The sequence below is a fragment of the Dama dama genome, chromosome 20 (genome assembly GCF_033118175.1).
Source record: "Dama dama isolate Ldn47 chromosome 20, ASM3311817v1, whole genome shotgun sequence".
In the NCBI taxonomy this organism is placed as follows: domain Eukaryota; kingdom Metazoa; phylum Chordata; class Mammalia; order Artiodactyla; family Cervidae; genus Dama; species Dama dama.
Window position 1 is genome coordinate 103,358,095 of NC_083700.1, and position 12,834 is coordinate 103,370,928.

General features: G+C 42.1%; 1 protein-coding gene across 10 annotated transcripts in view; it reads right to left on the minus strand.

The window, feature by feature from the left end:
- MACF1 (microtubule actin crosslinking factor 1) overlaps window positions 1-12,834 on the minus strand; it is a 333,835-nt gene that overhangs the window by 94,794 nt on the left and 226,207 nt on the right. For all 10 annotated transcript variants that reach the window (XM_061122317.1, XM_061122312.1, XM_061122316.1 and 7 more), the window contains 7 exons: window positions 10,338-10,856; window positions 9,423-9,599; window positions 9,044-9,167; window positions 8,047-8,255; window positions 7,350-7,667; window positions 3,026-3,192; window positions 1,603-1,759 (listed from right to left, as the gene is read on the minus strand). In XM_061122317.1, the coding sequence (XP_060978300.1) occupies window positions 1,603-1,759; window positions 3,026-3,192; window positions 7,350-7,667; window positions 8,047-8,255; window positions 9,044-9,167; window positions 9,423-9,599; window positions 10,338-10,856 (1,671 nt within the window). The remainder of the gene's footprint in view (window positions 1-1,602; window positions 1,760-3,025; window positions 3,193-7,349; window positions 7,668-8,046; window positions 8,256-9,043; window positions 9,168-9,422; window positions 9,600-10,337; window positions 10,857-12,834) is intronic.

The following is a 12,834-nucleotide window of genomic DNA, read 5'->3' on the forward strand; positions in this document are numbered from 1 at the left end:
CTATACACCAAGCATCATGCCAAACACTGGGGATACAAAATAGGATTATGACACAGTTCCTAAACCAACAGCTCAGATTATCAATTATAATGTGATACGTGATATTACAGAAATATGGAGAGCCACTAGACTCTAAGCACACAAAAGGAGACACATCTAACTGCCTGAAAGGAAGAAAGCTTGGCATTAAGATAAAGAGTTTGCCAGGTGGACAAAGGGAACACTATGCATGTAAAGAACATAAAGGAAATGGTGTTGGAAGATGAGGTGCTAGATACTGAGATGTAGAGAAATACACAGAATCATAGACCACACTTTGCATTTTCAAGGGAACTTTATATTGGGTTTGAAGTCAGAGCTCTAACCATCACAGAAAGCCATTATGAAACAATGACATCTGCTCTAAGACAAAAGTGTCTGGTAGTGTTGTCTCTAAGCTGTGAACTGCCTGCTACAGAGTAGAATTTTACTCCTTTCCCAGAAAGGACACGATCCTAGCCTTCAACCCCTTCCTCCACACTGAATTCCTACTTAGTTTGCTTTTGACTTAAGCTGCAGAGCAGCAGCAGAGAAAGACACAGAGCCATGAACATCTGGCAAGATCATGCGCCGAACTTCAAACTGAACCTTGTCAGTTCAGACTTTGTCAGTTTTTTTATTAGTCACTCTTGATTCCAAAGAGCCACAGTTCTCAAACTGTGCACTGACTCATAGGATATTTTAAATTTTTTAGGGAAAAACAGTGACATCTGTTGGACACCATGTGAACAACTACTATTAAGCTGTTTGGTTCTGACCACTTAGCGAGTGAGGTTTTTTAGGTTTTGTTTTTTCTGGCCTTGAGGTGCCATGAAAAAGTCTTGAAACATAAGGGGCACCATGAACCAAGAAATCAGGGAACCTTTGTCCTAGGGAACTCTCCACAGCAAATGCTCCTGGCACCCTCTAGTGAAAACAAACTCTTCTCTTTCATCTATTCAGGATAAATTCTGTTTTACTAAGAAAATAAGGACAAATGCATGAGAGTTATGTGGAGGCTGGTTTCAATACAAATAAGGAACATGTTAGAGGTGCAACTAGAGCTGAATGACAATGAATCAAGATAGCAGAGAAGAGATTTTGCAGCAGATGGGAGAAAGGCGGGTACTACCCTTGTTGCTGTCTTTCCACCAACCGACTCTAACTTTCCCTTAATTAGTTATTCCCTCAATTTTCTGATCACATTTCTGGTCACTTGTTCCCATATAATTGTCTAATTCTCAAACACTCTATGAGAGTGTAAGCTTCTCAAGACTGGACTCTGATGACCATCCTTCCTATGACCTACCACAGCATGACAGGCATCCCCCTAAAGAGCTGAAACTTTATAGCTGTCATTCCCAGATTTTTTTTTTTTTTGTTCAAATAGGAGATGTTTTGGTGCTCAGTGCTTGGACAGGGGTAGGCGGAACTCACATGAAGAGCATGGAGGCACTGCTGTTCTGATACAGATGGATAACTTGGGTTTTTCACACCACTCCCCCACCACAGATTGAAATGAGTACAGACAAGCTTCCAAACTGCTGTCTAGCCTGACTCCTGGAGATCCTTTTGTTCACCTACCTTCAGGTGTTCAATCTGCTTTTCCAGCTCTTTAGTACTCATGAAAGTCTCCGCAGGTGGAATATTCCCTTCAGTTTCCTTCAGCCATTTCTGGAAAGTCCTAACCAGCTTCCGGAATTCATCCAATTGCTCCTGGCAAGATGACGCATCTTCCTCTCTGTCAAGGGAGACATTTTGTTACTTGCCAGATGAAGCTTTGTAAAGAAGTCAACTTGAACTAAAACTAGGTTCATTCTAGGACTCTAGGCATCAGTTTCCTAACAGAGCCTTCCTATCTCATAATCTTTTCCATGGCAGCTCTGGCTAAACAACCACATATAATGTAGGAGAGCATCAAACTAAAGAATCTGTTGCCCTTGTTTGGACATTTCTGGGGAAAGGAGTCTTCAATCTTACTCGAGGCTAAAGTGAAAGTGAGAAAAACTAAAGGGAGCCTGCTATTTAGGTACTGTGATACAATGGAAAGAATGCAGGCTTTGGATCTCAAGTCCAGCTCTGCTACTTTTTAGGTCTTTGACTCTTTTAAGGCCCAATTCACATGCTAATTCCTTTAGCAAGGAAGATGCCAAAACTGAGGCTCAGAGACGTTAGGCTAAGCACACCCATGAGTCAAATAAATCAAGGAGAAAGAATTCAGTTTTGAAATTAAGTTTTGGAAATGGTCACATCTGTTAGACTTCAGACCAGAGATCCTGGTTCTTCATATAGCTAAAGGCCCTCCACAGAGGGAAAGAAAGACAAAACCTGCTTGGCCTGTGTCCTATCCCCTTTGCCTGCACTAAATAACCTGCTGCTCACAGTGGTGATTTGAGCAACTGCTTTCCTCTAGTCACTAAAGCAGTCCTCTGCCAAATCGAGATATTTATAGCTAAACCAAGAAAAGTCTTATCAAACTTTTAAACCCACATGAGGCTTTCTGAGGAGGGAATTATAGCTTTTCAACAGTGAGCCAATAACCTGAAATCAGCCACTATTATCAGACATTCCCATGTTTGCCTTTAAGAAGAATCCAGAAACTCCTTCATAATAGCAACTGAAATGTGGTCAAAACCAGCAATGTGAGTGCCAAATAACCTCTAATTACATCTGCGAACTCTCTTCCATTTTTTCTCATTATTTCTAATCCTACCACAATCCTTCTTGCTGTCTCAGATTTGTTCTGTTTGGTCCATGTGACTTGGGCTTTCCCTTGTACAAAGGGGGAAGTGAGCCCCATTATTGAGAAGGAACTCACTATTTACTAACGGAAAGACCACTAAGTATTATGTAGACTGAGTAGCTTTGTCTGAAAGAGGTACTTTCCAATCCCTCACAGCTCAGTAGCAGAATTTTGATGCTATCTTTTCTGGTGAAGGAGAAGTCATCTCATTCAACGGCAAGAACAAATTAGCTCCATGACACTGACACACACATGAAAACTCACCTTTCTTTAATTGTCTTCTGTAGCTCTGTGAAGTCCTTTTTGAGGTTCTGCACCCTGTCTTGGTGCTGGGACAGGTCCAGAGCAAAGCCACAGGAGCTCAGGTCAGTGACTAGGTGCTCAAGAGTATCCAGATTCTCCTGTTGGTCTTCCATTTCCAAATTGAGCTCCTGTCAAGCAAACAAGGAAATGTATTCAGTCCTCTGATCTTTATAAATACTTAAGACTCTAAAAGAATGAAAGGTATCTAGATTAAACCTGGGACAAGTTCTCGCTAATCTGTAGAAAAAGAGGGAACAAGGACTTCCCTGGTGGTCCAGTGGTTGGGATCGCTTGCCAAAGCAGGAGGCATGGGCTTGATTCCTGATTTGGGAAGATTCCACATGCTCAAGGACAACTAAGCCCATGTGCCACAACTACTGAGCCTGTGCTCTAGAGCCCAGGAGCTGCAACTACTGAGCCTGCGCACCCTAGGGCCCATGCTCTCAACAAGAGAAGACACCACAGTGAGAAAACCATGCACTGCAACTAGAGAGTAGCCCTCACTTGCTGCAACTAGAAAAAGCCCAAATGCAGCAGTGAAGCCCTAGGGCAGTCAAAAATAAAAACATTGAAAAAAAGGAAAAGAGGGAATAAGAATTGAGCATGTTCGCTGTGTTGATTGCTAGATCAAAACATAAAATACGTAGGATTTCTCCAATCCACTTGAGAGTGGCTGGAAATTACAAAGGAGCCTCGTCTCCTTCAAACAAATCTTTAAAGAATCCAGAGGCAGCATGACAGAATAAAAAGAATGTAAGTTTCTGGTGTAAAAAAGATGTGAAATTCAATCATGGCTCTGTCACTTACTAGTCTATGATCTTTTTTTTTTTAGATTTATTTTTTAGGTATTTTATTTTTTTATCCTTCTGTCAATGTTCCTCCTTTCGAAGACAATGGGCTGCTTTTCTGGGCGCCTGATGACCTCAGCTAGCAATCAGAAGTTGTTTTGTGAAGTTTGCTCTGCGTTCAGTTATTCTTTTGATGAATCTTTAGGAGAGAAAGTGGTCTCCCCGTCCTACTCCTCTGCCATCTTGGCTCCTAGTCTATGATCTTAAGCTATTAAACTTCTCTAAGCTTTCATAGTCTGTCTATTCTTTAAAACAGGTAAATAAACTCTTTACTGTTATTTAACACTGTATTGAAGATATTGGCCAATGCAGTTGGGTAAGAAAAAACATTTTGTGGCATAATAATTTGAAAAGAAGAGATAAAACTATATTTGCAGATTACATGAAAGTATATTTGTAAAATCTCAGAGAATCAACAATATAACCAGATTGAAAAGTGAAGTAATCCAAGGAGGGAGAAGAATATAAACTCAACATATTAAAATCATGAATAACACAACAGCAGCATAAAATTCCACAATTTTAGGAGTCAACTAATAAGAAATGTACAGAACCTTTACAAATAAAACTTTAAAACATGTCTGAACAACATGAAAGCAGACCTGTAAAAATGGAAAAATGTCCATAAAGATGTGTGCATGTGTGTGTATGTATATGTATGCATATACAAATTGTGAATAAGTGAAGTAATATGACCCAAATAAAATGTGACCAACATTTTTCTCTAAGACTGATAAAGTTGATTCAAGTGTTCACATGGAAAAATAAATGTACAATTACAGCAATGAAAAATCCTAAAAAAGAAAAAAATGGGGGAGATTAGCCGTACCAGATAGTAAAACATAGCATAAATCCTCCAGAATGTTAGCAGAAAGACCAGTGAAATAGAATAGAAAATCAAGAAACAGACTTGAATACATGTGACATTTTGTATATGATAAAGACAGATTCTCAAATCACTGGAGTAAATACAGATTTTTCAAATAAATGACATTGGGAACAACTAGATAAAACTTTGAGAAAACATAAACTTGAATTCATACTTCATATATACTTCAGAATAAACTTAAATTATTAAAGTATTAGAATTTTAAAAAGAGAGGGAAAAAAAAAAAGAAACCATGTAGGTAGAGTTCATCATAACCTGAATGAGGCAAAAGGCTTTCAAACTGACTAAAAAATACATCTTCAATGAAAGAGTGATACCTCTAGTCTCAAACTATACCATAAAGTAACTACAACTATACTGCAAAGTAATCAAGACAGTGTCGCACTGGTACACACATACAATAAGACATAGACATCAACGGAACACTACAGAAAGCCCAGAATATAAATGGATAAAGATGTGACACACACACACACACACACACACTGGAATATTACTCAGCCATAAAAAGCATGAAATCTTGCCATTCGTGACAACATGGATATATCTAGAGTGTATGATACTAAAGGAAATAAAGCAGACGGAGAAAGACAATACTGTTGACCTCATTTATATGTGACATCCCAGAAACAAAACAAGGGAACAAACAAAAATGAAAACAGATTCACAGATACAGAGAACAAACAGGTGGTTGTTAGAGGGAAGAAGGGTGGGAGAACGTGAGAAACAGATGCAGAGAATTACGAGGCGTAAACTTCTAGTTATAAAATAAACTTAAATCACAGGGACATGACATATAGCATAAGGAATATGGTCAATAACACTGTAATAATGCTGAGTGGGGACAGATGTTTACTAGCCCTATCACGGTAATCATTTCATACTGTATTGAAATGTTTGAGCCACTATGTTGAACACCTGAAACTAACATAATATTGTATGTCAACTATATTATTTCAATTAAAAAAAAAAAACTGATAAAATCTACTGTGTAAAAATTTACACGACCAAAAAACATCCTAAGGAAAGACAAAAGACAAACTGTGAGAAAATATGGCACAAATGAACGTACTTACAAAGCAGAAAAGACTCACAGATATAGAGAACAGACTTGTGGTTGTCAAGGGGAAGTGAGGTAGGGGAGGGAAGGACTGGGAGTTTGGGATTAGCAGATGGGAACTATCACATGCAGGATGGATAAACAACAAGGCCCTACTGCATAGCACAGGGAACTATATTCAATATCCTGTGATAAACCATAACAGATATTAAAAAAAAGAATGTCTATAACCGAGCCACTATGTTGTGCAGCAGATTGGCACAACATCGTAAATCAACTATACTTCAATTAAACAATGAAAAATAAAATAAAAATGGATAACAAAAAAAGAGAGGGAGAGAAAGATTTCCTAATCCTACCCACTGAAAGGACCGAGAAGCCATGGCATCCTAGTGGCTCATGCAGTATCTGGATTTTGATGTCTAAATATAATTGTCCCGTAAAAATAGGCTTCCTTGGAGAAATAGGTGATTCCAGGTGTGGGGCAGGGAAATTACAAGATGACCATGACACATTGTGCCAGAAAGTAAGAGAGTACTCATAAACCGGTAGGGACATGTCAAAAAGATACCAGGAGACAGCTTAACGGGGCTCTCATTGACCAAAAACTGGAAATTGCTTGAATATAAAAAAGAACAATAATGATAATGAATATGGGACCCCACAGTGACACTCTTTTATACATTTATAAAGAGAAAGAAAATAGCAATTGGTAGATCGAGATGAAAAGTATGCCAGTGTTTATTGTGCTATTCATTTTACTTTTCTAGAATTTGAAAATTTTTCAAAACAAAAGCAAAAAGTGAGGAGAGCAAACCAAACAAAACAATGAGATCACAGTACACTATGGAAAAGGTCACAGAGCTGGATAAACCAAGGTAGTCGTGTGGGCATACGGCAACGCTAAGGCATGCCAGGGGGGTATGAGGGCAGCTCCAGCCGCTCTGGAGCGCAAGTTAGCCACCACTTGATCAATTCAGTACAGGCATACACTGTGATCCAGCAGTTCCACCCCTGGAAACACATCTGCATCTGTGGAAGGTAGTATTTTCAGCTCTGCCTACTTGGTATATGGTAGGATTACACTTTTCTACCCACCTTGAACGTCAGGTATGATCATGTGAAACTTGCTTTGACTAACAAAATGTAAATGGATATGGTATGTCCTCTTCCCCTTGCAGTAGTAATCATGAAAACATATGTCAGGATGAAGTTTCCATCAACTTGAAAGACTGAGTGATTACGGTGAGCTATGTGTCCCTGGTAATCTGGGCTGAACACGTGCTGTGAGTGAAAAATAAAGCTAGGCTGTGTTTTTTAAAAATGAACAAACAATATCGAGTTTACAGGATGGCTGTGAGAATTCTTTAAGACAATGCAGGTCAAGTTGCCAGTATACTGACTAACATATTACGTGCTCAGTAAATATTTGTTTTTCCTTGCCCTTCCTTCCCCTTTATTCCACCAATCTGCCAGATAAAGCCTCACCTGGATCTGCTGGAAGAAATGTGCAATATCCTGATCTGGCTGATTCCCAGAGGCCAGCAACCGACTTTTGTTTTCCATGAATTGCTGCAGCTTCTCAGAGAGATGTTCAAACATCTCTGCCTGGGGCAGAAGCTTCTTTAGGGAGCTCTCCTTTTCTTGCTGCTGTAGACAGAGCTGTTCGAAGCGCTGGTTCACCTCAGCCAGTTTGCCCTGCAGCGCCGCGGCCGTGGTGCTGTCTGCTGTCTCCATGAATCGGGTCACCATATCACAGGTGGCCTCCAAGCTGCTCTTCTGCCGAGCAATATCCTGCTTCAATTTCTGTCATCAAGAGCATATCTGTCAGCTCCTGGCTCACTTATTCTGGGACATCTGAGCCACAAACTAATAAACTTCTAGTAACTACATGCTCACTTCCTCAAGGAGGCTTGAAGGATTGCAACTGAACCTTCAGAACATCATCAATACTCTTAGTTCTCCACCTCAGGCCACCAGTGACTTTGCTATTACCACTGTCCCTCAAGTTTACCAATGGTTTGGAAATTGAGCAGACATACCTTTACATTGATTAGTCATCATCTCTAAGTCTATTAGAATATTCATGGAAATACATTCTTTTCCTGATACTTTTCCAAAATGATGTCACTATGGTAGGTGGCAAATATATCCTCTATGCTAACTCCTGGGGCACAGGTCTCACCATGTTAGTGGCCAAGGCTTCTTGGATGACTCCTGATGACAGCGACACCACCTGCTCCTCTTCCAGGTTATTTTCAACTTCTCTGATGGACTGCAACAAGCTGTCCAGGCTTTCCTGGACACTCTGAGACTGGGCAATTGCCTTCTGCAGCAGAGCAGAGCGCTCCGCCAGGCTGCTGGAGAGGCGTTGGAAATGGCTGAGTATGGAATCTGGAAAATCAAGGCCATGACAAGAAAAAGTGGAGACAATTCTTCTGTTGTACTTTTTAAAAAATGTATTTAAATTGTACATGTTAATTATTATAACAATGGACATCAAGACAAACAGAATAAGCTTAAATACCTCACTTTTGAACCAAATTCAATAAGCATTGTCTATTTAGCACCTACTAAGTGCCAAAAATTGTGCTCAGTGCTGAGAACTGAAGATTATTATGATACAGTCCCTTCCTTCCACAAACCTTAAAACTCTAAAAGAGAGCGTAGGTAGTGGAAGGCATATCAATTAACCATAAAAGTAAAATCACAAGTGCTATATTAGTACTAGGAGTACTGTACTAGAGAAGACAGAAGGAAAAGTTATTTATCCTTTACTTCTTGGGGGTGGGGGTGGGGGTGGGGTCAGGAGTTTAAGGGAGTAACTCCCTGGCTACTTCTAGAAGCAGGAGCGAGATACCATCACGCAAAGTAAGCGCTTGGTAAAGGTTAGCAGCTAAGAAACGGGACACACTTCAGGGGGAAGCAACGAGGAAATGACCGGCTCATTTGGGGAAGGAGGGAAGTCGGGTGTGGCAGGAAGGCAAGTGTCTGCGGAAAAAGGGTTGAAGCCAGGCCACGAAGGCCTCCTCTGGTGTGAGATTCAAGCTCATTAGAGGGTTAGCTCTTTGTGCTTGGATCCGCAGCTCCTCACCAGCAGCACAGATGCTTGCACATCACAGTGTGAGATATCACAGGACAGGACACACTTGGAGGTAGGAGTGGCCATTGCTGCTTCATACCTGTAGTTTCTTGAACATGTTTGCGGTCTGGGGCTGGCTCCCCTTCAATTTCCATGAGGTCGTGAGCTACTTTTTGGAGTTTTTCTACAGGTACTTGGTGCTCAGCCAATTCCTCCTGCAACTGCTGCTTGTCCATGAAAAAGGACAAAAGAAAACCATTAGAGTGAAGTAATCAAAGCGGGTTTCTAGGGATAGAGAGCTACTGAGCAGCTCTGTAGAATAATTCTGTTTATCCACAGCCACAGATGTTAGAATATAGTGTTCAGGAATCAGATCTCGTCCAAGGCATCCCGACGCCTGCCTTTCACCTCCGGAAGCGTGTGCTTTGCTTTGGGGGCACTCTGAGTTGTGTGGAATAAGAGCCCGTGTCCTGGCTCACCTTTGTGGTTGCAAACTGCTGTTGCAGGACCCCAGGGTCAGAGGCAACTGTATCTGAGAGGAGCTTCTTCACACTGGCCTCGCAAGCTTTCATCCAGGCCTGCAGGCTGTCGGCGCTGCTCTGAAACTGCTGATACTGGCCTAGCAGCATGTTCAGGTGAGTGCCCAGGTGTGTACACTGTGCCGGAGAAAGAAGGGAAAGCAGACCAAAGCAGGTCAGGCCAGAGGCAGCAGCTTCCCGGGCAAGTCCAAAGAGGCCTGACTGTGCTCCAGGGACCTGACTGTGACTGCAGGTGAGGGTAGGTGAGCCTCCACAGGCAGACGGGAGCAACCATTTTCTACAAGTGGGTCCTGACTGTTTGATCCAGACTATCCACCCCAACTTTACTATATACGGGGGAAGACTCAGTGAGTTGTATGACAGGCTACTGATGAAATACACATCAAGCTGCAAGCAAAGGTGGGGATCAAAGGTACAAAACATTTTCCTATTGGGAGCGTTAAAGATGTTGGCAAAAACATAAGACAGGTAAAAAGAATTAAGTGGATTCTGTATCTTGGGAGCTAAAGGAAGTTTTTTGATAGGGAGGAAGATTAAGCTTTACCCTAAATGTTCTATCTAGGAATGAAGACTATGTATTTGGTCTAAGTTTCCCTGTGCTCTGTCTCTTGGTGTTCACACCTGCTGGTCAAGATATAGGGAGGCGATCACTCCCACCTTCACCACTGGAGTGAGACATACCCCTAGATAGGGCTCAGGTTGAGTATAAGACCCTGGGCCTCTGCATTTTTTACCCCCCAGAGGCTCATAAAGACATTCTACAAATCCACTTGCTCACTGTGTCCTGAAGTTCTTACTGTAAGCCCCAGAAACCATCCACGGTTGTGTGAGGGCTGCCAGATACCACTCCCATACCTTTGAATGGAGAGCACTGTATCTTTCTGTTGCATCTTTCAGCTTGTCCTTCACTAAGGTTCCAGTTGCTGATGGTTCTCTGCCATCCTCAAGGCTGTTTTCTGTGTCCAAGACCTTCTGTCCTGAGATAGTCACAAATCTCAAGTCTCCTTTGTGGGAAATGACATCCTCCGAGAAGCTCCCTTGCCGCTTCAGGAGGGCGGGAAGGGCCTCGGGGCTGCTGCCTCCCTGATGCATGCTCTCCAGCTCTTTCTCGGACCGTTCCAGCCAGTTCTCAAACTCCCGATGGTCCTGCAGAAACTTTTGCAGCTCGTCCCGCAGTGTTTGCACCTGCTTCAGTTCTGCCTCCGACTGGGCCAGGGAAGTCGCATACTGCTCCTTCAGCTCTCCGAGCTTCTCTTGCAGCAGCTGTTGTTCCTCGGGTGTGAGGCTGTGGCCGTGCTGGTCCAGGAAGGCCTGGGCTGACTGCGTGGCCAGGATGAAATTCTGCTGCTGAGACAGCAATTCTTGGTGACGAGCCTGGCAAAAAAATCCCCCCAAACAAAGGACTATCAGTAGGGATACCAAAATGACTTGGTTATGTCTACAGCCAGAAGTAGGGAGAGATTTCAATAGGCCACTTTTCCAGCTGCTCAGATATTACCAATCTCTCTGAATTGCTAGGTATTATGCCATATGCTAATCCCAGGTGAACTGATTTACCTAGGATCTGACAGCTGTCACGTGTTATTTCATCCGACTTGCGCCACCATCTGCAGTGCAGGTGGACTATATAATTCCCATATCAAAGAGGGGATGAGTGAATGCCAAAAAGGTGTTTTATGTCTTAATAGAGGCCATCTAGATAGTTATGGGACAAACTGACTAGAACTGGAGTCTCTTCACTAAACGACCCCAGGTCAAAGAGAAGGTACAAATGGCAAACTAAAACTACCCACCCTGATGGAAGGAGTGAGTAATCTTCACAAGCCATACATGGGACAGCATAAAACAGGTCATCTGCAAATGCTAAGCTATGAAATATGTCATTCATACATCCTTGAAGAGTGTTCCTACTAGAAAATATCTTGGGAAACTAGTTTTTCAGATAAATATTTGTATATTAGTAAGAATAAACTGTATTTCTGCCTAGTACAGGTAGTCTGTACTTTGTGTGTGCTATGTTTACGTGCGGACATGTGGAACTTTTTTCTATTTAAAAAATGGAACATAAGTTCTTTGAGGACAGTCGCGGTTGCTTTGTTTTGACCCTAAAAATGTTCTTCCCAAGGCTAACAGAAGACAGTGGGTGCTTAGGAAGTGTTCTTGACTATCTGCACTGTGAATGCAACTCCCTAGAGAAGGACGATGGCAACATGATAGCTTCAGCTTCTGATGCCATCTCAGGGAAGTTGGGGTGACAAATATATCTGGCTGAAAGAGAAGGAGGGGGCAGCACTTGGGAGGGGTACACAGCTTGTCTGTGTACCACAAGATGTCCCCACGCTTATCCACCCAAGGTAAAGTGGCTCCCTTCCTAGCTAGGATGGAGCTGCCAACAACCAGTATCAGGAAGCCCCTGTGACAGCAGGACCATTTCTGCTCTGTGCTAAGACTGCCATGGCTTTAGGGTACACACTACAATGGATCTGACAAGCGCAAGGAAGTAGCTTGCAAGAGGCAGAAATTCTATGAATACAAAATAAGGCAATGGCCCACACAGGCTGTTCAACAGAAGCATTCCAGCTAAGCCAATTTTATTCGCTATAAAGGTGTCACTACTAACATATGTGACCCGTGTGTTTTCTAAGTTCCCTAAATATATAATAGTCTTCATGCACTAAATATGCACTAAATACGCCTGCATATGCCAGTTAATATCTTGGAGATGATGGATCTGGTTGGTTTACTGGCTTATCTCCAATGCCTGTCATACAGCGGGTTCTCAATAATTGCTGAATGAATAAATGAGTAGAGAAAAGTAAGAGATGATTTCTTGAGAGCATCAGGGAGCCATTAAAGGAGTTAAGTAGAAAGACAGCATTTAAGAAAGCTCACTTAGTGGTGTGGCAATGGACTTGAGGGTAAAAGTCAAGAGGCAAGGAAACCAATAGAAGCTACTGTAACACAAGAGAAAGCTGATAGTAGTCTGAACTGCAATAATACCTCGATGGAAATAAAAAGCGTGATGTCTTTGAGAGATGTAAGAAGCACGGGATTTGACGACTGATTCAAAGTGGGAGAGGGAGGGAGGGAAAGGAATCTAGGGTGATGTTTTAGTCCAGGCAAGTGAGTGGAAATTTAGGAAGGAGAACATGTTCGTTGGGGGAGAGGTACTTTAGAAAACAGGAGGTCCATTTCTCAGGTTGAGGTGCTTGTGGTTCCAAGCTGCAAACAGAGAGGAGGATTTATACACTCAGGACAGGCATTCGGGCTGAAGACAAATAAATACATGGAGATCACTAGTATAAACAGGAAGTGAAGTGTTATGGATGGATGAGATTACCTAAGGAAAGTA